Below are 22,435 nucleotides of genomic sequence, written 5' to 3' on the forward strand. Positions count from 1 at the left end.
CCGTGGTGGGAGGAGTGGTACGTAATGCACTCAGTCTGTGGGACCAACTGAAGAGCTTTCTCCTTTTTTGTGTCATCAGTCTTCTGACTGGTTTGATGTGATCTGCCATGAATTCCTCTTCTGTGCCAACCTGTTCATCCCAGAATAGCACTTGCAACCTATGTCCACAATTATTGGTTGGTTTTATTCCAATCTGTCTATAGTTTTTACCTTCGACAGCTCCCTCTAATCCATGGATGTTATTCCCTGATGTCTTAAAAGATACCCTATCATCCTGTCCCTTCTTCTTGTCAGTGTTTTCCACATATTCCTTCCTCTTCGATTTTGCACAGGACATCATAATTCATCATCTTATCAGTCCACCTAATTTTCAACATTCGTCAATAGCAACCACATCTCAAATGCTTCAATTCTCTTCTCTTCCGATTTTCCCACAGTCCATGAGGAGCTACTTGACCCATTAGCAGTGATTCCAAGGTCAAGAAACCCAACAAAGGCTGGACAAGCAGAGAGCTGACTACATATCTGTCCATACTGCATCCAATGACACCATTGGCAAAGGATGACATGGTTGTCGGCCGGGCCCAATTGGCCCCCAAGGCCAGAATGTGGAATTTCACACTTGGAACAAAGCACTACTGTTCGTAACCCAGTCATACTCTGCTTCTCTGGCTTTAAGGCAATGTCATATGCATGAGGAATAATGTTCCCACCATTTTCTACCTGTATAGAACCTGTTATGTGTGGGTGGGGGAGGGGATCACAAAATGACAGTTAAGACAACAATATTTAGTTACCAAATTAAATATATAAACCAATAATATCAGCTTTTACGGCTGCACCACAAATTTAGTTTTTGGGTATGTAAAATCCATGTTTATTAGAATAAGGATGGAAACAATATACAAAAATAGCACGCGCACACACACACACACACACACACACACACACACACACACACACACACACACACAAAATGTGCAGAGGCAGAGAGAGAGAGAGAGAGAGAGAGAGAGAGATATCTAACGACTTACTCTGACAGCATATGTTATGCCTTCTTTGGAAAGTTGCTGGTCTGAATGAGGCCATCCTCGAGCCGGCTTGTTGGCAAAGGAAGAGCCACCAGGCCCGTCTGGGAGTGCTCGGGGCATTGTGACAGAACTGCAGGCCTCAAACAATTTGTTACTACTTCAGGTGGCTGCCCCTAATATGTCTCTCATCGCTAGAGCATTGACAAAGGAATTTCTTTTAGTATTAGAACACAACAACATTAAAAGTACACAAATTAAGCAAGTTGCAATAAGAGAGGAATACAAAAATCTGGAGTTCATCCACCTAGTTTTCTGGTTACAAAGTAAAAAGGGAATCAGTGCTCAAGACATTCCCAATTGCGTAATAAATTCATCTGACAAGATTTTCCACTGACACATTAAAATAGGACACACTATAATTGTAACTTCACAGATGTCTATAACTAATGAACAATCTCAATCTCACTACTTACATTTTCCAAAACTTTTGTGAAGGTAACATAATCAAGTGTCATTACCAATCTGTGTAGTAATGGGATGCTCAATCAGCCACAGTTTGGATTTCAAAGTGGTCTCCACTCAGTTCAAAGTGGTCTCCACTCAGTTATTTAATATTTCACAGAGCACACAACAAAACTTTTATATCTTAAAATATCACCCATTGGGATCTTCTGTGACTTATTAAAGGCATTTGAAGGTGTCATTTATAAAATTCTATTAGAGAAATTACATTGTTATAGGATACAAGGATATGGAGAGGTTGAAGCCAGATGTAATGGGAATTGGTAAATGGTGGTGGCACGGAGAACGGGACTTCTGATCAGGTAAGTAAATGATTATAAATGCAAAATCAAATTGGGGTATTGCAGGAGTCAGGCTAAAAAAAGAATAAGAAAATAGGAAAGTGGATAAGCTACTATGAACTGCATAGTAAATGCATCATCACAGCCAAGGCAGACAAGAAGTCAATACCCAACACAGTAATATAAGTTTATGCACCTACTACTTCTACAGATGAAGATGAGACTGAAAGAATATATGATGAGATAAAAGAAATCATTCAGATAATTAAGGGAGATAAAAATTTAATTGTGATGAGGGATTGGAATTTGATGGCAGGAAACAGAAGAGAAGGAAAAAATAGTGCAACATTGGCTGAGAGGGAAGGAAATAAAGAGGAAACCACCTGATAGAATTTTAAAGAGAGCACAATTTTATCATTGCTGCTACGTTGTTTGAAGACATTTCCAGGGGCTGATGTGAACTGATCATAATCTATTGGTTATGAACTGGTGATTAAAACTGAAGAAACTGCAAAAAAAAAAAAAAAAAAAAAAAAAAAAAAAAAAAAAAAAAAAAGGGTAGGAAATTAAGGAGATAGATGAGACCTGCGCAAATTGAAGGAACCACACGTTGTTGCAAGTTTCAGAGGGAGCAATAGGCAATGTTTAACTGAAACAGGGGAAGCAAATACAGTAGAAGGAGAGACATTAAATAGTTACGACAGCAGAGGATCAAATAGATAAGATAACAAGGCCTAGTAGAAATCCTCAGATGACACAGGAGATACTGAATCAAATTTATTAAAGAAGAAAATGCAAATAAGCATCAAATAATGCAGGCACAAGGGAATACCAATGTCTAAAAAATAGACACGTAGAAAGTGCAAAATAACTAAGTAGAAACGCTCAGAGGGCAAATGCATGGCTGTAGAAGCATATATAACCAGAGGAAAGATATATACAGCCTATAGGAAGATTAAAGAGACCTTTGGAAGAAAGCAAAGCAAATATATGAATATCAACAGCTCAGATGGAAGGTAGTATTAAGTAAAGCAGGAAAGGGAGTAAGTGAACTTGAAGATAAATATTACAGAGATAAGGGGAAAGAGATGCAAATGTGATACCGATTATCACAATGGGAGACAAATTTGATACGGCAATGAAAGACCTTGGATGAAACAACATCACTGGAGTAAATGAAACGCCCTAAGAATTATTAGATCCTTGGAAGAGACAATAAGTACAAAACTATTTCATCTGGTACACAAGATACATGAGACAGGTGACAAATGTAACAATTCCTGTTCGTAAGAAGGCAACTGCTGACAGCTGTTAATATACCATCACTTTAACAAGTAATGGTTACAAGATACTGACACAAATTATTTAAAGAAGAAGAGGAAAAAAATGGTAGACACCCAAGCTCTATCTCGGTTCTGGAGGAACGTAGGAAAAAGTATAGCAATTCTTACCATATGACTCCTCTTAGAAGATATGATGATAAACGGCAAAGCTATGGCTGTAGTGCTTGCAGATTTAGAGAAAGCTTTCGACTATGTCAATTAGAATACATTCTTTGAAGTTCTGAAGATAGCATGGATAAAATACAGCAAGCAAAAAGTTATTTACAACTTGTATAAACCAGACAGCAGTTATAAGAGTCTAAGGACATAAAAGGGAGCAGTAGCTGAGAAAGATGTAAGACAAGATTGCAGCCTCTCCTCTACGTTATTGAATCTGTACGTTGTGCAAGCAAAAAGGACAGCAAGGATAAATTTGGAAAGGAAATTAGAGTTCAGGGAAGATAAATAGAAGCAAAGAGATTTGCTGATTACATTGTAATTCTCTCAAAGATTACAAAAGACTTGGTAAGCAAATGAACTGAACAATAGTGTCTTGCAAAGCTTATAACATTAACATAAGCAAAACAATGATAATCAAATTTAGTTGAATTGAATGAGACAATGCTGAGGGAATTATATTATGAATTTTTGTTATTTTGACAAGGACGAAGTAGACAAGATATAAAATGCACGCTACCAATAATAAGGAAAGTGTTTCTGAAAATGAGATATTTTTGATTGCTGAATACAAGTTCAAATGATGTTGTTGTCTTCAGTCCAAAGACTGGTTTGATGCAGCTCCCCATGCTACTCTATCCTGTGCAAGCTTCTTCATCTCCGACTAACTACTGCAACCTACAGCCTTCTTAATCTGCTTACTGTATTCATCTCTTGGTCTTCCTCTACAATTTTTATCCCCCACGCTTCCCTCCAGTACTAAATTGGTGATCCCTTGATGCCTCAGAATGTGTCCTATCATACGATCCCTTCTTCTAGTCAGGTTGCACCACAAATTTTCTTTTCCCTAATTCTATTCAGTACCTCATTAGTTATGTGATCTACCCATCTAATCTTCAGCATTCTTCTCGGGCACAAAATCTCAAAAGCTTCTTTTCTCTTCTTGTCTAAACTGCTTATCGTACATGTTTCACTTACACACATGGCTGCATTCCATACAAATACTTTCAGAAAGGACATCCTGACACTTAAATCATAATCTATATTAACAAATTTCTCTTCATCAGAAATGCTTTTCTTGCCATTGCCTGTCTACATTTTATATCCTCTCTACTTTGACCATCATCAGTTATTTTGCTTCTTAAATACCAAAACTCAACATCTACTTTAAGTGTCTCATTTCCTAATCTAATTCTCCAGTTTCACCTGATTTAATTTGATTACTTTCCATCACCCTCATTTTGATTTAAGAAGTATTTTTTGAAGGTATGGAACATTGCTTATACATAAGTGAAACATGGACTAAAGCAGTTCAGACAAGAAGAGAATTGAAGTTTTTGGTGGTGGTGGTGGTGGTGGAGGGGAGATGCACTACAAAGGAATTATCTGACTGAGACAGAAATTGGAACATAGATGTACATGTACAGGAAAACAAATCACAGCAATTTCATAAAAATTGGATGATTTATTCAAGAGAGAGAACTTCACAAATTGGGCACATCAATAATTCATAGACAGATGCATCATTTTGTCTTGCATTTTATAACATATGGTCACACGTATGTGGTAGTCATGGAAAAGGTGTAGGTCAGTTAAAGGAAGAATTAGGAAGTAACTACTTGGACACTTTTTGTCTTCAAGTCAAGTACAAGTCTTAGCCGAGTGAAGGGAAGATATAGGTAGTGCATGCAAATATTTTGAAGAGGAGTGTCATGCTGCAGTAGTGGGTGGAGCAGGAAACAGATTTGACTGGGACCATGGCAACAGCATCAAGAGTAACATGGTAAAGATAGCTTCCCACCTCAACAAGCAATACAAATGTTGAGTTTGTTGTCAGTTTGAGGTGTCACGACCAGCTCCTGCCCCACCTGAACAGCTATTTGATTCAGATCAACTGAGTTTTATCAATTACTTCTGTTAGATGCTGGGCTGAATATAGATTTGGTTTCTGTTGACGCTACTGACAGGCAGCATTTTACAAGGCATGGCCTGCATCTCAATGTATGATAAACAGAAACTAGGTGAGGTGGATTAATAGCAAAATCTTTGGGGGGGGGGGGGGGGGGGGGGGGTGCACTAAGATTCATGGTTGTATCCATGTAGTAACTGGTGTGAGGAAAGCAACTTTTCAGGATAAATTCAGATTTCACACTATCAGGATCAAAGCTGGAAATTATGGGCCTGAAATATGTGAAGATAAAAAGAGGAGGTTAAAATAAACATATTGCAACAAAATTTTATAGGATTAAGAAGTAAAATTAATGAACTGGCATTTTTTAATATAAACTGCAGCTTGCAAATCATACAGACATAATACATATTTGTCAACATCGTTTGACAACATTTATAGGAATTCTAAGTAAGGAAGGATGTTACTTAGCATCCAATTATGGTGCTGCAGGTCCGGTATGAAGAAAGGAGTCATCACATTAGGAAGGAATACCGTGATATCCAGACTTAGGAGATCATGCTACAGAAAGGTCATTCATTGAAAAGTGAAGGTTTTGTACTGACTAACACATTCTGTTCTTCATTTAGTGGCAAATCAACACAGGTCGCATCATCATACCTTCACTGCGTACTCCTTGTATTCAACTCTAAGTGTCTTATTTTCATGTTAATACTCCAATGTAATAATACAATACACAGGATTCCATCTCTTAACTCTGAATTATTTATGAAACACTTTGAAACATTATTAAATTTCTTTACTTTTAACCAGAATGAGGTAATATTAAGTGGAGATTTAACTTTAACTTTTTAGAGCATACTTACTGTTCTAGGGTTAAACCAGAGTCCCTTGTCATTTCACATAATATAGCTCCACTAACAAAATTTGCAACAAGTGTCATGAGAAGCAAAAGAACTGCTACCGATAACATTTTTGTACATACATAGAAGCAGGAAAGTTATAGTGCAACTAAAGTAGTTGATGAGCTCTCAGATTGCAGTAGTCAACTACTGAAGTTCTGTATTAGAGTGAATGGCATAAATAATAATAACTGGAAAACTAAAATGGTAATAAATGAAAAAGGAATTGAGGAATTCAAGATGAATTTGCAAAATACAACAGAATTACCGAATGAGGCCGTGCAGCTGTTAGGACACTGACCTATTTGGGAAGAACGGGCAGCCGTGTCTGGCCATCCTGATTTAGGTTTTCCTGCATCGTGAAGGCCAATTCTTTGATGGTTCCTAAACCTATGCCCGTGCTAACACCTGTCCTATCCTTTTAAAGCAAATTATGTATGCTGTGTGTTATATTTTGACACACTGATTGGTACTGTACTGGCAAATCCTTTTCTATTGTGAAATGATCCTTGGCTGAATAAAGATAAATAAAGAAATAAAAACAAAAACAGCAAAAATGTACACAACGCACTTGGTGTATACGAAAAAATATTAGGCCTATATGTATTCTCTAAACAGCCACAGTCTACTTTAGCATCTGATTTCCTAAGAAACTAAACAGAGGAAGCAGATTAAATGAATCTAAACAATGGATTACAAATGTGGTCATAATATAATGAAAAACTAGGAGAAGACTCTACTTTGCATCAATGGACATGGAATAACAGCGTTAAGTCACATTACAAACTGTATTAGCAAAGTCAAGAGAGCATCAAAATGTATGTTATTTCAAGGGAAAAAAAGCTTCTCCAGAACTGAGACAAAACCTATTGTGAACATTGTGAAAATGAGACAGGAAACTGGAATTTCTTTACATGTAGATAAAGATCTGATCAAAGATAGCTATAAAATTGCAGAAACTTATAATAATTGCCACTGTTGTTGTTGTGGTCCTCAGTCCAGAGACTGGCTTGATGCAGCTCTCCATGTTACTCTATCCTGTGCTGTGCAAGCTTCTCATCTCCCAGTACCTATTGCAACCTACATCCTTCTGAATCTGTTTAGTGTATTCATCTCTTGGTCTCCCTCTACGATTCTTACCCTCCATGCTGCCCTCCAATACTAAATTGGTGATCCCTTGATGCCTCAGAACATGTCATACCAACCGATCCCTTCTTCTAGTCAAGTTGTGACACAAACTTCTCTTCTCCTCAATCCTATTCAGCATTCATCTGTAGCACCACATTTCGAAAGCTTCTATTCGCTTCTTGTCCAAACTAGTTATCGTCAATGTTTCACTTCCATACATGGCTACACTCCATACAAATACTTTCAGAAACGACTTCCTGACACTTAAATCTATACTCGATGTTAACAAATTTCTCTTCTTCAGAAACATTTTCCTTCCCATTGCCAGTCTACATTTTATATCCTCTCTACTTCGACCATCATCAGTCATTTTGCTCCCCAAATAGCAAAACTCCTTTACTACTTTTTCTGTCTCATTTCCTAATCTAATACCCTCAGCATCACCCGACTTAATTCGACCACATTCCATTATCCTCATGTTGCTTTTGTTGATGTACATCTATTACCCTCCTATCAAGACACTGTCCATTCCGTTCAACTGCTCTTCCAAGTCCTTTGCTGTCTCTGACAGAATTACAATGTCATCGGCAAACCTCAACATTTTTATTTCTTCTCCATGGACTTTAATATCTACTCCGAATTTTTCTTTTCTTTCCTTCACTGCTTGCCAATTCACAGATTGAATAACATCGGGGAGAGGCTACAAAACTGTGTCACTCCCTTCCCAACCACTGCTTCCCTTTCATGCCCCTCGACTCATAACTGCCATCTGGTTTCTGTACAAATTGTAAATAGCCTTGCGCTTCCTGTATTTGTATCAAAAGAGTAGTTTTTAGGACCTTTGTTGTTTCTAATATACGTAAATGATCTTCCACTTGCAGTTTCAGAAGATGCTAATTTTGTTTTCTCTTTATTTCATACAAGTGCAGGAATAAGAAACTATACCTGTCTTCTTATTAAAAAGCCAGCTAACCAAATATTTGAAACTGTAAACAAATGGTTACAGCAAATGGATTATCACAGAATTATGACAAGATTCAAGATTTTGACAAGATGTCTCTTAAAGACTCCACAAACTCTCAAGCAATGAAATACAAGCAGAAAGTGTTAAGCTTTTCTGACCACAAACAGACCACAACCTCAAGTGGCGAAGTCAGTGCCTAGAATTAAAGAAGCCCCTTGATTCAGCTATGTCTGCAGTATGATGATTATTGCTATGAGGCTAGTCAAAAAATAGAAAAAAATAGATACTTCTGCTTATTTCCATTACTTAATGAGTTATAGAATCATTTTCTGGGGAAATTCAGATTATAGAGAGAATCTTTTCAGAATACAGGTGTGCACTGTAAGAATTATAGGCTACCTGGTGTTAATTCAAAAATATCATGCACAGATATGTTCCAAAAATGGGTATTTTGACAACTACTACACAATATGTTACATATAGTCATTATGTCCTTTGTCATTACCAATATATCTCTCTCTCTACACACACACACACACACACACACACACACACACACACACACACACACACACAGTTAAAAGCATGAATGTAACACTAGGACCAAAAACAGCATCTACAAGGGCCTCTACAGTCAACAGTAATACAGAAAGCAGTAAGGTACACAAGCATACATTTAGGTTCATGAATAGGTCGAATCAGTACCGTAAATTTAGAGTAATGTAACGTTTCACTGAATTGCACTTGAATGAACTGTACATCCTTGACTTATTTCCACAATATAGAGACCACTCTCCATTGGATAGGTAACATGGAATATGGCTAATGTAACATACACAACTTGCAACACAGAATGGACGTGTTAATTTGGGATATGCCTACTTTGTTTCTGCCATAAATGACTTCCTGACACAAAGCTTCTCGAGATATTGAAGCTGCACTTTTGACTGAATCCATGTACTATATTTCCCTTTTGTAGACAATTCTGAGTCACCCGAGCACACATTAGGGGCACTTAGCTATGAATATTCCAGTGTGTCATCTGCCAAACTACAGAAATAAAGTATGTCCAGCATAGTATGTTGATACTACAACTTCGGAATTAATGTTCGATGCACACTTAGTGATGTGACTGACAGTAGTTCCATTCTAAATCCTCACAAAACTCTTAGTTCTCACAATATCCACGGAGCATAAAAGTACACACTTCTGTCATTAAAACCCGAGTCATGCATTTATGTTACAATACAGATTAAAATCATACAAGGCTTGTCACTGAGATACAGTGCTGAACACTATACTTTATCAAAAACTGTCACGTCCTTTTTCATCCTTAACTTTACACTACCTTTACTAATCTATCCTGACTACAAATACTTTCGGTCGGGAAAATTATGCAAGCAATGATTTAAAAAAAAAAACTCACATCTACCATTATGCCATACTGATGTTTTCGTGGCAAATGTAAACAGCCACTACATTATCTGCTGTTGTTTACGTCCAAAATATCATCACCGTCCTTCACACTAAATGCGAACCGTAGCTCATAGCGTAGGTTGGACTCTCAGATTTAGATCTTGGTGTGTCGTTCGAGAAAGTATTCCTCACACAGCAAACACCATATTTCAAATGTTAGCACAAACGTCAAGCACCAATTTCCAACATCCTTTCTACGCCTTTATGACTCACTTCTCGCTACATGTCTCAGATGTTCTGGATACCAGCGGTCTTTTTTCGTCGAATGCGCTCCACAGATGACACCACATACGTAAACAACTGGTTGACATTTGCGCTTGCTTTAAGTGTGAATAAAAAAAATGATTACTCGAATCAACTTGGTCTATGTTCATCAATCTCTTTATTGTTCGCAGTTCTTCTAAAATATATGAGGAACACGCGCAAATATTTTCTCCAGTTGTCCACATTCTTGTGATTCTGTCAGGCCTGCTGGCTCTGATTTCTGACTGTTCAGTGGAATAGCTGTGTTTTCTTTCACCTACAAACCAACATTCTAGCTTATATTTACTAACTGAAATATCACACAGTTTCTCTGTATTAGCAGCTGTGAGGTTTATGGATTGGATTGTTTTGGGGGAGAAAACCAGACAGCGAGGTCATCGGTCTCATCGGATTAGGGAAGAATGGTGAAGGAAGTCGGCCCTGCCCTTTGGAAGGAAGGTTTATGTTAACGCTGATGTTATTATCGAATTATTGAAACAATTAATGCAACATAACGTGTCGAAATAGATATTTGGCGCAGAAAATGCAGCTCTAGCGAAATGAAATAATTAAGACTTATCTTTCTAACAAAAGAGAATTCACTAATTAGTGTTTATCATGTGAGTATCTAATTCCCTGTAGGCCTTTGATATCAGTTAATTGAGATTTGATTAGATTATTTATTCTTTGACAATTACAGATTAAAATGATTATGGACGACACCTTTTTGTACTAATTAATTTAAAACTATAGCCTTTATGTTTATATCCAGCATGCTTCTAACAAAAATGTCTAAAGATTGGAAATGAAGCTAGAAAGTACTCTACAAAGATGTTGGGTCATATACTACCACCAAATATTTACTCTATGACTACCACCAACAAAAATTTCTTTGATACTAAGATTGAAAAATCTGAATCAGAAAAGGAGGGGAAGAAAAACAGAGACACTGCTGTTGGGTAAGACAAAAGGATGCAGTCTAAAGTGAAATCAACAAATATTCCTCAAAAGTAAATAAGCATGAAATTAAACAATTTAACATATCATATATGTTCAATTCGCATATTTTTTGTTGTTATGTTGTTATTCTTGTTCTTGATGCATTGTATGCATGATTTTATTTATTTACATATTTGTTAAATTATCCTCAAGGATTACCATGAATTTCTATACAGTATAAGTTTTCAAAAAAGGTAATACATTGTGGGGACATAGAACCACTGACTCCACCCCCAAATAATATCGCTGCTCTGCCACAGCAAGAACAACTGTAACTTTGCCAGACCAGTTCTCCGTAGTACGCGCTCTATGCTACATGCATTGTGTATACGCTGCGAGAATAAAAGTGTTCACAGTAAGTGATAGGAGTGCGAGTGATTATTTATCGTCGTAATTCCCACGCCTGCTCCCCACTACCTAGAATATTAAATTAATTATATTCCCGACCACAAAAAAAATATTCGATTTTGGAGCAGCTCAGTTTTGCTAATCCTTAAATAAAATTATAAACTTTTAATTCTCTTTTATTAAAGACCAATTCACGCTGGCCCTCATGTCGCATCATATGATGTATTCTAAAATAGCATAACAGCTGAGCAACAATGATATCGTTAGTAAATCACAGTTTGGATTTCAGAAGAGTTACTCTATTGAGAACGCTATTTACTCGTTCACTCACCAAATTTTACAGACATTAAATAAGAAAATTGCACCAGTTGATATTTTCTGTGCCCTGTGTAAGGCATATGACTGAATGAATCACAATATCCTCCCACATAAACTGAGGTTTTGTGGAACTGATTGTATACACAATATCATATCTAACCGACTGAAAGTAAAAAGTTGTACTTAGTAACTCAATAATCAGGGGAGATTACTCTGACTGTGGAGGAATCACGTATGGAGGTCCCCAAGGCTCAATTTTAGGTCCACTCTTGTTACTTATGTATGTATAAGATCTTTTACCTAAAATACTACAACCGGAATTAGTTCTTTTTGCAGATGACACTAGTTCTGTAATCAGTGCAAATATACATACAGCAACACAAGAAATGGTAAACGATGTTTTAAACTATATCATTGACTCATTTTCTGTAAATGGTGTCTCTCAGTTTTAAAAAGACACAACACGTTCAAATTCTGCACATCTAGAGCTACTATACAAATAATAAATGTAACAAATGATGAGGACATTATGTACAGAGTGGAAATTTCAAAATGTTTAGGTATCCATACTGATGAGAACTGAAACTGGAAAAAAGCACAGTTTAGAACTCATAAACCAACATAGTTCAGCCTCACTTTGCACGTTTGCACTTAGAATCATTGCAAATCTTGCAGAGAGACGAATCCATAAGTTGGCATATGTTACACATTTTCATTCAGTAATATCATATGGAATAATGTTCTGGGGGTCACTCACCTTTCAGAAATACAAGGATAACTAAAAACACATCTTATGCTGAGAGTCTAAAGGAGAAAAATGATCTCTAATTTGCCTGCAAGTGAAAAAACAAGCTCCGACTAAAACGCTCTCCTACCCTGAAGTTGTGGTCTCACCATCAAGCATAACATCACCCAAAAAAGAAGAAACAACAACAGAAGAAAATGCATTAATCACACAACCAGCCACACGAAGAGCAGGTAGATGGAAAGTAGTCCACCCCTCTCATCTGAAAGATTTTTAACGCAAGCACAAGGAAGAAGAAGCCTCGAAGACACCTCAGGAAACAAACATAGCCTTTCACAAAAATATAAGGGGACTTATGAGCGAAATAGATCAGTTAGTATGTAACATAAATGAAAGAAACTGCATAAATAATGCTCAAATATAATGCTTTCAGAACATCGTATTGCAGTTGTGGGCTATCTTGTTATATTTAGATAAACATTGTTAGGCCATATTGCAGGAACACCAAGGGAAGATGGGCCATACATAGTCTTATTAGATTAGATTAGATTACATTTATTTCCATTCCAAATGATCTGTAGTGAAGAGGTCCTCCAGGATGTAGAACATCTCAGAAAAACAATAATATATAACAAATACTTAAAACCAAAACAAATAAGCTAATGTACCTTCCACAGGTCCCAAGTGGAATGACCGTTTTTTTTAATGAACACTATATGAAAGGCTCATTTTACAACATTCATTTACTAAGATCGCGTTAATGCACTGAATTTAAAATAAAAAATAAAAAATATGGAAAAATAAAAATGAAAAAATGTGATATTTAGAGCTATAGATGTAAAGAAATACTGTTTACAACAATAGTTTTATGCATGTACAGTAGAAGTAACATTAGATGACCCAACAGAAATAGTAGTGATGATGTAAAGAACACCTTTATGATGTACAGAACACCTAGCTTTATGGTCTTTCTGGTTCAAACAGCATTATTTTTATCTGTTTCATTTTCTAAAAATAATGAAATTACCATACTTGCGAATTTTAATATTAACTTTATAAATGAAAGCAACAACAAAATAAAGTTCAAACATCTTGTGAATTCATATGATATTTATCAGTAGTTGACTTTTCCGCTAGAATTACACCTGAGAGTCAGACTGAAATAGATGAGGCATCTATTAAAAATATATTGTTATTTTAAGCACACTTTCTAACTGTGCTCCTGTTTAAAGGTGATGTAAGACAAGAAAAATTTAATCTTTGGAAGTTACCACAATACCTGTAAGAATAATAAAAAATCCTAAGTAGTTAAAGGACACTTAAGCCAATCAATGTAATTAAAGGAGCAGGACCATGTAACAGTGCAGGCTAATTATTTCGATAATTACAGCTGCGAATAAGTAACTGCACTGTGATTTTTAGCGTTACTGTGGTCTCTGTTCTCAAGTTGCTTAATTCACATCACATGAGCAAAACAGACTTTCTTGACTACAAAAGATTGCAAATTTCAATAAAATCAAGGCTTTGCCTAAATGACAAATACAGGCAGAGACTAATCCTTTATCTTTTTAATTAAATTCTTGACGAATATTTTATACATGTATGTGATTGCAATTATCATTACATCCCCTTTTCCAAATCTTATTATTCTTTCATAAGCAACATAAATAATATGCATAATTCTTTTAAACTCATCTTACTTGAACAAGAGAAAATACAAGAAGACAGTTGTAACACAGATAAAGCTGTCAATGTTCTTGAGAAAACAAAACACTAACGAAATACTCTCAACAACATTAGAACATTAAATTGTTTGTGCAAGTGTCTGCAGATTACTGAAAAATATAAATAACATTCATGAAAATGGTAGTGTCTGCTTCATCAGACATTAAACTGCCCCTGATGTTTCATTAGCTTTTACGAAGTTACAGGAAATGAAACATCTACAGTCATTTAACTGTCTTTTAGTTACACACAAGTGCATCAGTTACACAAATTTTACAGATACATAATAAATTGTCTTGTGCAACAGCCATTTCTTCATTAACGGATATCAGTGAGAGAGAAGTTTAACTGAATTCGAGAAAAAACGCAAGAAAATGCAAGTCTACCTTACTTAGGCGTACTTAGTGTCTTTTTTAGCGTTGACAGATTACTTACTGAAGGAAATAATTTACAGAGGATAATATTTAACCATGGTGAAGGTGTTATACTCAAGAACACCTATCTGGATATTATGTGAAGAAAGAAAAATATCACTTCTCTTATAATAATAGTGTAATTTTACAATTATCTGGCCTACCAGCAAGATAGGGAGCTTACATGGATACAAGGTACTACAGCGGGCTGGTGTATTAACTGTGTTCCTGTCTGAATTACTAAACACATAGCTGCGCACACACACACACACACACACACACACACACACACACACACACACACACACACACACACACACACACACATACCTTAATACATACATGCTATACATATTAAAGACACAAGTGTAAATATTATTACATAATAGTTACATACCTATGTACAATAAAGTGATATTGTTTTGTCTCAATCTCTCAATTGAAATAGATTTAATGACAGGTTATTATTTACAAACAGTGATGTATTATAACAGTACAGGAGAACATAGGACAGGTGTTTCTAATACAATTCTTTATTTTTGCTCACTAGGTGACTTGAAAGTTACATATTTTATTTCTTCCTCATGTCACCATAGACTAGATTCCTTTAATACATGAGCTGGGTTAGTTGCATCCAGGCATTCGCACTAGTTCAACAGGAAATCAACTGAAAAACTGTCAAAGGAATGCTCCAATCTGTAACTACTTCAGATGTAATATGCCAGTGGTGGATGATTAGCCCAGGCATCGGACAACTAGGTGTTGATAGATGGTATACGCGTATGAGGAGCAGCAGTAGAGCCATAGATAGTTCATAAAACATCAGTCATTCGAAACTCTATAGAACAATAAAATATACTGCTCTTCCTGAAAAAAGTACTGAGGGTTACCATACACTTGGGTCAAACAGACATGCGTAATCAGAAGAACAAATTAACGACAAACACTCTTCCATTCGTAAAAATACGTTTCAGTAGCTGCTTTATATTTAGATTGCAGTTAATATCAAAGTATCATTCACTGATGTTAACTGGGTGCAAACTATTTTTCTAAATTGTTAAACACAGGATGTAGTTATTTATCAGTAAACTCTTCCGGGCTAAGTTGCCGTGGTCGATCTGTAGAACTTCTTCTCCCTGACGTTTCGTTCTCAACTGCGGAGAACATCTTCCGAGGTGAGTCGACGACTGGCTGCTAGGAGCTGGGGCCGCCGCTTATATAGAGATCGTAGGGGGCACCACCACACGTCACATGGCGTCGATGTGCAGCTATCTCTGGCTATCGTCTGTTCTCTCGATTGCAGGCAATCGATTGTCACGTGATTGATGCAACGTCGACCGCCATATCTTATCCAATTTTAATCCTTCTTCTTTACGATTAAAATTGTATTGATGTTTGTGGATTTCAATTGCCTCTCTATACATACGTGTATAATAGTGCGACGTCCTCGCTAGCACGCTTGTTTCGCCAAATTTTATGTCGTGATCTCCATCCTTAAAAACATGTTCCGCTACTGCCGATTTGTCGATATGTCCCAAGCGACAGTTTCTTTTGTGCTCCGTCAACCGTGTATTGATGCTTCTTTTGGTAGTTCCTATGTAAACCCTGCCGCAACTACACGGAATTTTATATACCCCTGGGGTGGCTAGGGGGTGACGAGCATCTTTTGTTGATCTTAGGCATTCACTAATTTTCTTAGTAGGCCTAAAAATGGTCTCTACCTGAAACTTGGCTAGTACTTTTCCAATGCGATCCGTGATATTATGGATGAACGGAAGAAATACTTTTCCAGCTGATGGTTGTTGCTGTCTCCCATTTTTAGGCATTTTTCTATTTGGGTGAAGTGATCGATTAATCTCGTTTTTTTGTATAACCATTTTTCGCAAAGGCCATTCGTAAATGATTTAGTTCTTCTTGTAAGTAGCCTGGTTCACAAATATTATTGGCCCTATCCACTAGTGTTTTTATGACCCCCCTCTTTTGCCTAGGGTGGTGGTTTGAGTTCTTATGGAGGTAGCGATCGGTATGTGTACCTTTCCTGTAGACCTTATGGCCTAAGGTCCCATCCCCCCGTTTGATAACTGATACATCCAAGAAGTTAAGTTGTCCATTCTTCTCCTTCTCCATAGTAAATTTAATCTTTGGGTTGATGCTATTTAAGTGTACCAGAAAATCATTCAAGTCTTCTTCCTCATGATTCCATATTACAAAGGTATCATCCACATAGGATGGAGATCACGACATAAAATTTGGCGAAACAAGCGTGCTAGCGAGGACGTCGCACTATTATACACGTATGTATAGAGAGGCAATTGAAATCCACAAACATCAATACAATTTTAATCGTAAAGAAGAAGGATTAAAATTGGATAAGATATGGCGGTCGACGTTGCATCAATCACGTGACAATCGATTGCCTGCAATCGAGAGAACAGACGATAGCCAGAGATAGCTGCACATCGACGCCATGTGACGTGTGGTGGTGCCCCCTACGATCTCTATATAAGCGGCGGCCCCAGCTCCTAGCAGCCAGTCGTCGACTCACCTCGGAAGATGTTCTCCGCAGTTGAGAACGAAACGTCAGGGAGAAGAAGTTCTACAGATCGACCACGGCAACTTAGCCCGGAAGAGTTTACTGATAAAGACGCCGGCCGTGAAAGCCTACATGGAATGACAGGATGTAGTGATTGCGTGTTATACACAGCAATATCACATGGTTCATGTTCATAATTCGTGCATTGGGAGCAATGTAACATTGTGTGCTGCATGCTGGTTCATTTTTTCAACTTTGCCCAAGAAAAAGCGAAGTAGTTCAAATACCGACAGCTGATTTTTGCAGTGCTGCCATGGCTCCTTCTGTTAGTGAGCAAAGTCTCAGTTCACTAACCTGGTGCTGGCATTATGGTTGCACTGGATTCAAAACTCTAACAGTTGGGTGTTAGTTGCTTACACTGTTCATCTGAGTGATGCTGTAAGCCTTCCAGATAATAGACTGTTTAGCTTGAACCAACCACATTGATTTGGATAGCACTTCACACATTTTCTGTATCGAGCATAATGCTCAACTTGATAAGTACCTGCGATTATTATTAGCTATTTTTCAGGGTAGAGTGCGCCCCTAATACTCTGTCATGGCAGTCTAGGCACTCTCGTGCACTATGCACAAAATGTTTTACAAAGATGTTAGTCAACACTAAATAAAGTAAAAATATATTAAACATGTTCTTCCCTGGACATCAGTTTTTAAACTTGCAACTAATGTCTAGGAAGCAATGATTGCACCAGTTTACATAGTTGAATGTCATCAGAATTAAATTATTAAGTTATAAACGTTCATGAACACAATAAGTTATTTACATTGTGTATGCACCTATGTGTACATTCACAATTACTTACACAAAGCCATAATTCGCTTCCCCTCTATAGCTCAGTGATGTATGCATAAATTTATACCAAACATGACCATCACATATTCCTCCATGCTGAGAGCCCGGTTCTTAGACAAGAGTGACAAACAGAGCACAAATGTATCATGTTTCTGAAATACTTGCTGTTAGGATGGGAGATTCAGATATGCATAAGTTATTGGATCAATTCTTCTGCCCTGACTTACACATAAAGTCGAGTGCCAGCTGTATACCCCATAACGATGATGTAGTGGTTTGTTAGTGCAAATTTTTAGCACTTAATTTTGACTAAAAGACTCTTGCATGAAATATAGTAGATATGTGTGTGTGTGTGTGTAATATGAGCCACATAAGATGTAAAACACCTTTTATTTCATGAACAGTTCTAGATTATGAAATGAGGTTTTCTGTAATTTTCTACAGATAACCCCCTGAACTCTGGTATCAATGGAGGTATTTAAAGAATTTTTTTTAGATAGACTTTTCATAGTTGCATTCAATAGCTCTTGGAAAGACAATTAAACTAATATAATGCTCGTTAATACTGACGCTGAAACCCTTTGCAAAGGAATCCGATAAATGTAGTAAAACTGGAAAGCAATGCAGCCAGGGTCAGTTATTGCTGTGTAAACACTGCCAAGAAGAACTCTCAAGCCAGGCTCCATTATTATATGCAGCAAGACAGGCCTACACTACTAAGATAAAACCTCATTAAATAAACAACATAGATATAGCGTCAATTATGACTTTGTAATGTCTGGCACATCAGATTGACTTAGGAAAACTATTTTATTATGTGTACATTACTAGGTTTTTGGGGAAACAGTTTCGCTAGTCAGTTTTCCATTTAAGCCCTCCCCATTGCTGCATGCTTGTCAGAGCTGAAATAGAAATGTTGGTTGTTCATACTTCATAACGATAGGCAGCCCTATTCATGGAAGAAAGTATTTATGGTATTAACAACCCTAGACTTGAAAAAATAATAATACCTGACTTGTCTTTGCCTGCAGATGCCTGAATGGTTCTTTAGGGTAAAACGCTTGTTGGACAAATGTGTCTGTAGACGATAATCGAAGCTGTAGTTATATAGAATACATTGTAAATGAAATAAAAATTCTATTCAGAATGACTGACGACATATTATCCACAAAATAAATACTTTTCTTAAGAAACAGAGTTTTAAACTTTCATTAAGCATGTGCCCAAATTGTTTACCACCGACTTCGAAGTATTTGTAATCACCATTCGAGAGATAGATGAACTGGTAAAAGTACATTGTACGATATGCGATTGCACGCTGTGGCGATTCGATGGCGCACATCGTCTGGGGTAATTGGGGCTTCATGACAGACTGCATCTTTCAGTGCCGCCATAGAAAGAAATGAAGAGAATAAAGCACAGGGACCTGGTCAGCCACTGTACTGTAGCATTCTGTCCTGTCCAACAGTTACCAAATTTTTCATTCAGTTATTGTGCTGTGTCGTCTCCCACGCGCTGCAGAGCAAACCGTCAAAACTTTGTATGATGTTCGAAATCGTGTCCTCCAAGTTTCTGATGCTGTGACAAATGACAACTGATAAGAGTGAAATTTATGTCGATGCAAAACGCTACTGAAACTCTTCTGGCTGATCCCTGGCTCCATGGAAGTACGTCTGTACCAGCATGCGGACGTATAAGTATCATAGCCAGAACAGCTTCTTCTTGTATTCAGTCAGTTACAGACTTTGTCCTCGTCCTCTGTTTGACACTGGCCTAATCATTCGTGCAAGTGCCTGCTGTGAAGGGCAGCGAAAATCATGATTAGACATCTGTCACTGCTGTACCATTTCAGTAAGATTTCTTTGACATCCGCTGTGTAAGAGCAGCATATCTAACTCCTCACCAGTGTACATGTCTACATGCAAGAACTGTTGAAGCAGGAATGACCTAGCCATAGCGTCATACTGCCTGCTAGTTCTGTAGTGTGGACGAGTAAGCAATAGAAATGCTTGGTACAACAACATAGCCTGGTATGGGCATGTTTACAACGAAACAACGTCTTCTGAACGACTTACCTTTCAATTTTCGGCTATATACTGGATTCTTCTGCAAAGAGTTTTCAACCTCAAAATCACTGGAATCGTATTCTTAATAACTTTTAGATGCCATTAAAAAGTATATCATTCTGTTTAAAAATCGTACTTGCTTCAATCTCTTGGTCGATACAAGAGTTAAGACTTCATCACAAAAGAAAAGTATGTGCCCCTTAGCCTACTATCATTTGTTGAAAACCTCATTTCGACATCTGGTAACGTTCATGAGATAAAAGGGATGTCACATCTTACATGACGCAAGCTGTATACATAGTATATACTTTATTGCCCCTACAAGTTTCTATCCTATTTGTGGAACTGTTTAAGATCCCATTTGGTGTGAATTAACAAATAACATCCGGAAATGTGTAATATGGACACTACATATGGCTCTGAGTGCAACAATTATCACTTTTTAATTCTTTTTAGGAAGAGAGATGACTTTGGGTCGATCTGATTGAAACTGTCACGACACCAGTACATATGTAGCTGACCAAATTTGCTATTAAAGTGCTACCTGTGGAGAAGTGCTTTATTCCTAAGTGCGATTACCACCTGCCTGATCTTTTGACCCTACTCTGTTGTATCACATAGTATTTTTGGGATTGATGACCTCCACTCATTTTTCTCAGGTTGCCTGAGCATTAACTCTCTTGGAGGGCTGACAAGTGAGCAAATTCATTCACAATCTCCTTAAATTTAGCTACATACAGATACCAGGCCCAGTATTGTTTGTGGCCAGATGATCAAATAGACCTGCTGAAAACAGTTTTATTGTGGGCTTCGGCTCTGGATGATATTTTGAGGTGAAAATGTGTTCAATATTTTTCTGTTGCAAGGAATCTTTACACTTTTGGCTGGTAAATGTAATCTCACTTGGGACTGCTATGGTCGCAGGTTTGAATCCTGCCTTGGGCATGGATGTGTGTGATGTCCTTAGATTAGTTAGGTTTAAGTAGTTCTAAGTTCTAGGGGACTGATGACCTAAGATGTTAAGTCCCGTAGTGCTCAGAGCAACTTTTTTGTAATCTCATTGTCAGAGAGAAGGGCCTCTGGCTGAGAAAACTGAGGATATGGTCTTCGAATATTTTGCAGATAATGGGCTTGCTCAAAGCAGTATGGATAGGGTACAGCAGTAAGTATTTAGAAAAAACACCGCAAAGTAAAAATATATACTGTGACGATCAAGTGGGAAGAATAGGATGGTTTTCACCTTTTCAGCTAATCTTAAAGGCTTTGCGTTTTGGAAGATGATAAGGGGGGATGTTGATAAGCACAGGAGGTGAAGATGGACACACAAAGAAGGGGAAGAGGTGATGGACTGATAGAGGGGGAGAATAAGATGGACATAGATAGTGGGCATATGGGAAAGAGGGAAGATGAGGAGGAGCAGGAGGAGAAAGAGTGGTGGTGGTGGTGGTGGTGGTGGTGGAGGAGGAGGAGGACGAGGAGATGGAGAGAGAGGAGACGATAAGGTGGACAGATAGAGGTGAGAAATGAGATGGAGAGACAAGGGGAAGAAGAGGTGGACAGAGGCAGGGGTGAGGAGGAAGTGTATGCTATATAAGTGTAAGTGAGTGAAGCTGGAAGGACGGAAAAACGGATTATATTCATCTGAAGCGATATTAACATTATTTTGAACAATTACTACCAGAATCTAATTCTGTCTTTATACTCCATGTAGCTTTAGATTTATTGGTCTCTAATGTGGTCATAATTTGGTTTTTGATCCGATGGGTTTCACCACATAAGATGCCTTGTCTATACCACCACATATTATCTTATTCTGACACATAATTATTACCGAAATTAGTCTCTGCAAAGAAGGTGTGAACTACTTATATGAAGTTGAACAACCATGTTTTCTGACTTTAGTTTTATTACCTGTTGCAATACTTGGACAGGAAACATTCAGAATTTCAGATATAGGTGATAAATCTTCTACCAAATCAATATTTGTGGAAGCATGTATGAGATAATACTAGTACCTTCAGTTTTTCCTTAAATTTGTTGGTTCTCGTTTCATTATGGGTTATGACATGTTGCAATCTATCTTTCGTTTTCTAATAATTAATTTCACATATACATCTTTGATATATTATATATAGTCAACATTAAGTAGATCTATTCTCAACTCATCAATGCACTGACACTTCCGAAATTCTCCATTTGTGTGCATATGGTATCAGTAGCAGCTGTATCAATAATTTATTAACACTGATATTGTGTATGCAACTCCTGAAAAGTTTTTTCTCATCAGCAAATACATTTAGTTTTATGCAGTTAAATCATCACTAATTCTAGAGTTTTCTCATGTATTTCTTACTTAGATTTCACTAGAATTTTGCTCTTTCTCATTGGTACTGTATATAAAATATAAGATAAACTGGGAGATCATAAAGAGCAAAGAATGTAACACAAGCTGGCTAACAATGACTTCTGCTGATAATGCA

General features: G+C 37.2%; 1 protein-coding gene across 2 annotated transcripts in view; it reads right to left on the reverse strand.

Annotated features, from left to right (window-relative positions):
• Positions 1 to 9,959, reverse strand: part of LOC124797928 (SHC-transforming protein 1) — a 99,172-nt gene extending 89,213 nt beyond the window's left edge. The window contains exons 1-2 of one of the 2 annotated variants that reach the window (XM_047261062.1): positions 9,669 to 9,959; positions 1,035 to 1,222 (exon numbers count right to left, since the gene is read on the reverse strand). In XM_047261062.1, coding sequence (XP_047117018.1) covers positions 1,035 to 1,151 — 117 coding nt within the window. In that variant the 5' untranslated portion in view covers positions 1,152 to 1,222; positions 9,669 to 9,959. Of the gene's footprint in view, positions 1 to 1,034; positions 1,223 to 9,662 lie in introns of both variants that reach the window. The other variant, XM_047261061.1, reaches the window with a different exon arrangement.
• Positions 9,960 to 22,435: the final 12,476 nt, after the last annotated feature.

The sequence above is a fragment of the Schistocerca piceifrons genome, chromosome 5 (assembly GCF_021461385.2).
Source record: "Schistocerca piceifrons isolate TAMUIC-IGC-003096 chromosome 5, iqSchPice1.1, whole genome shotgun sequence".
NCBI lineage: Eukaryota > Metazoa > Arthropoda > Insecta > Orthoptera > Acrididae > Schistocerca > Schistocerca piceifrons.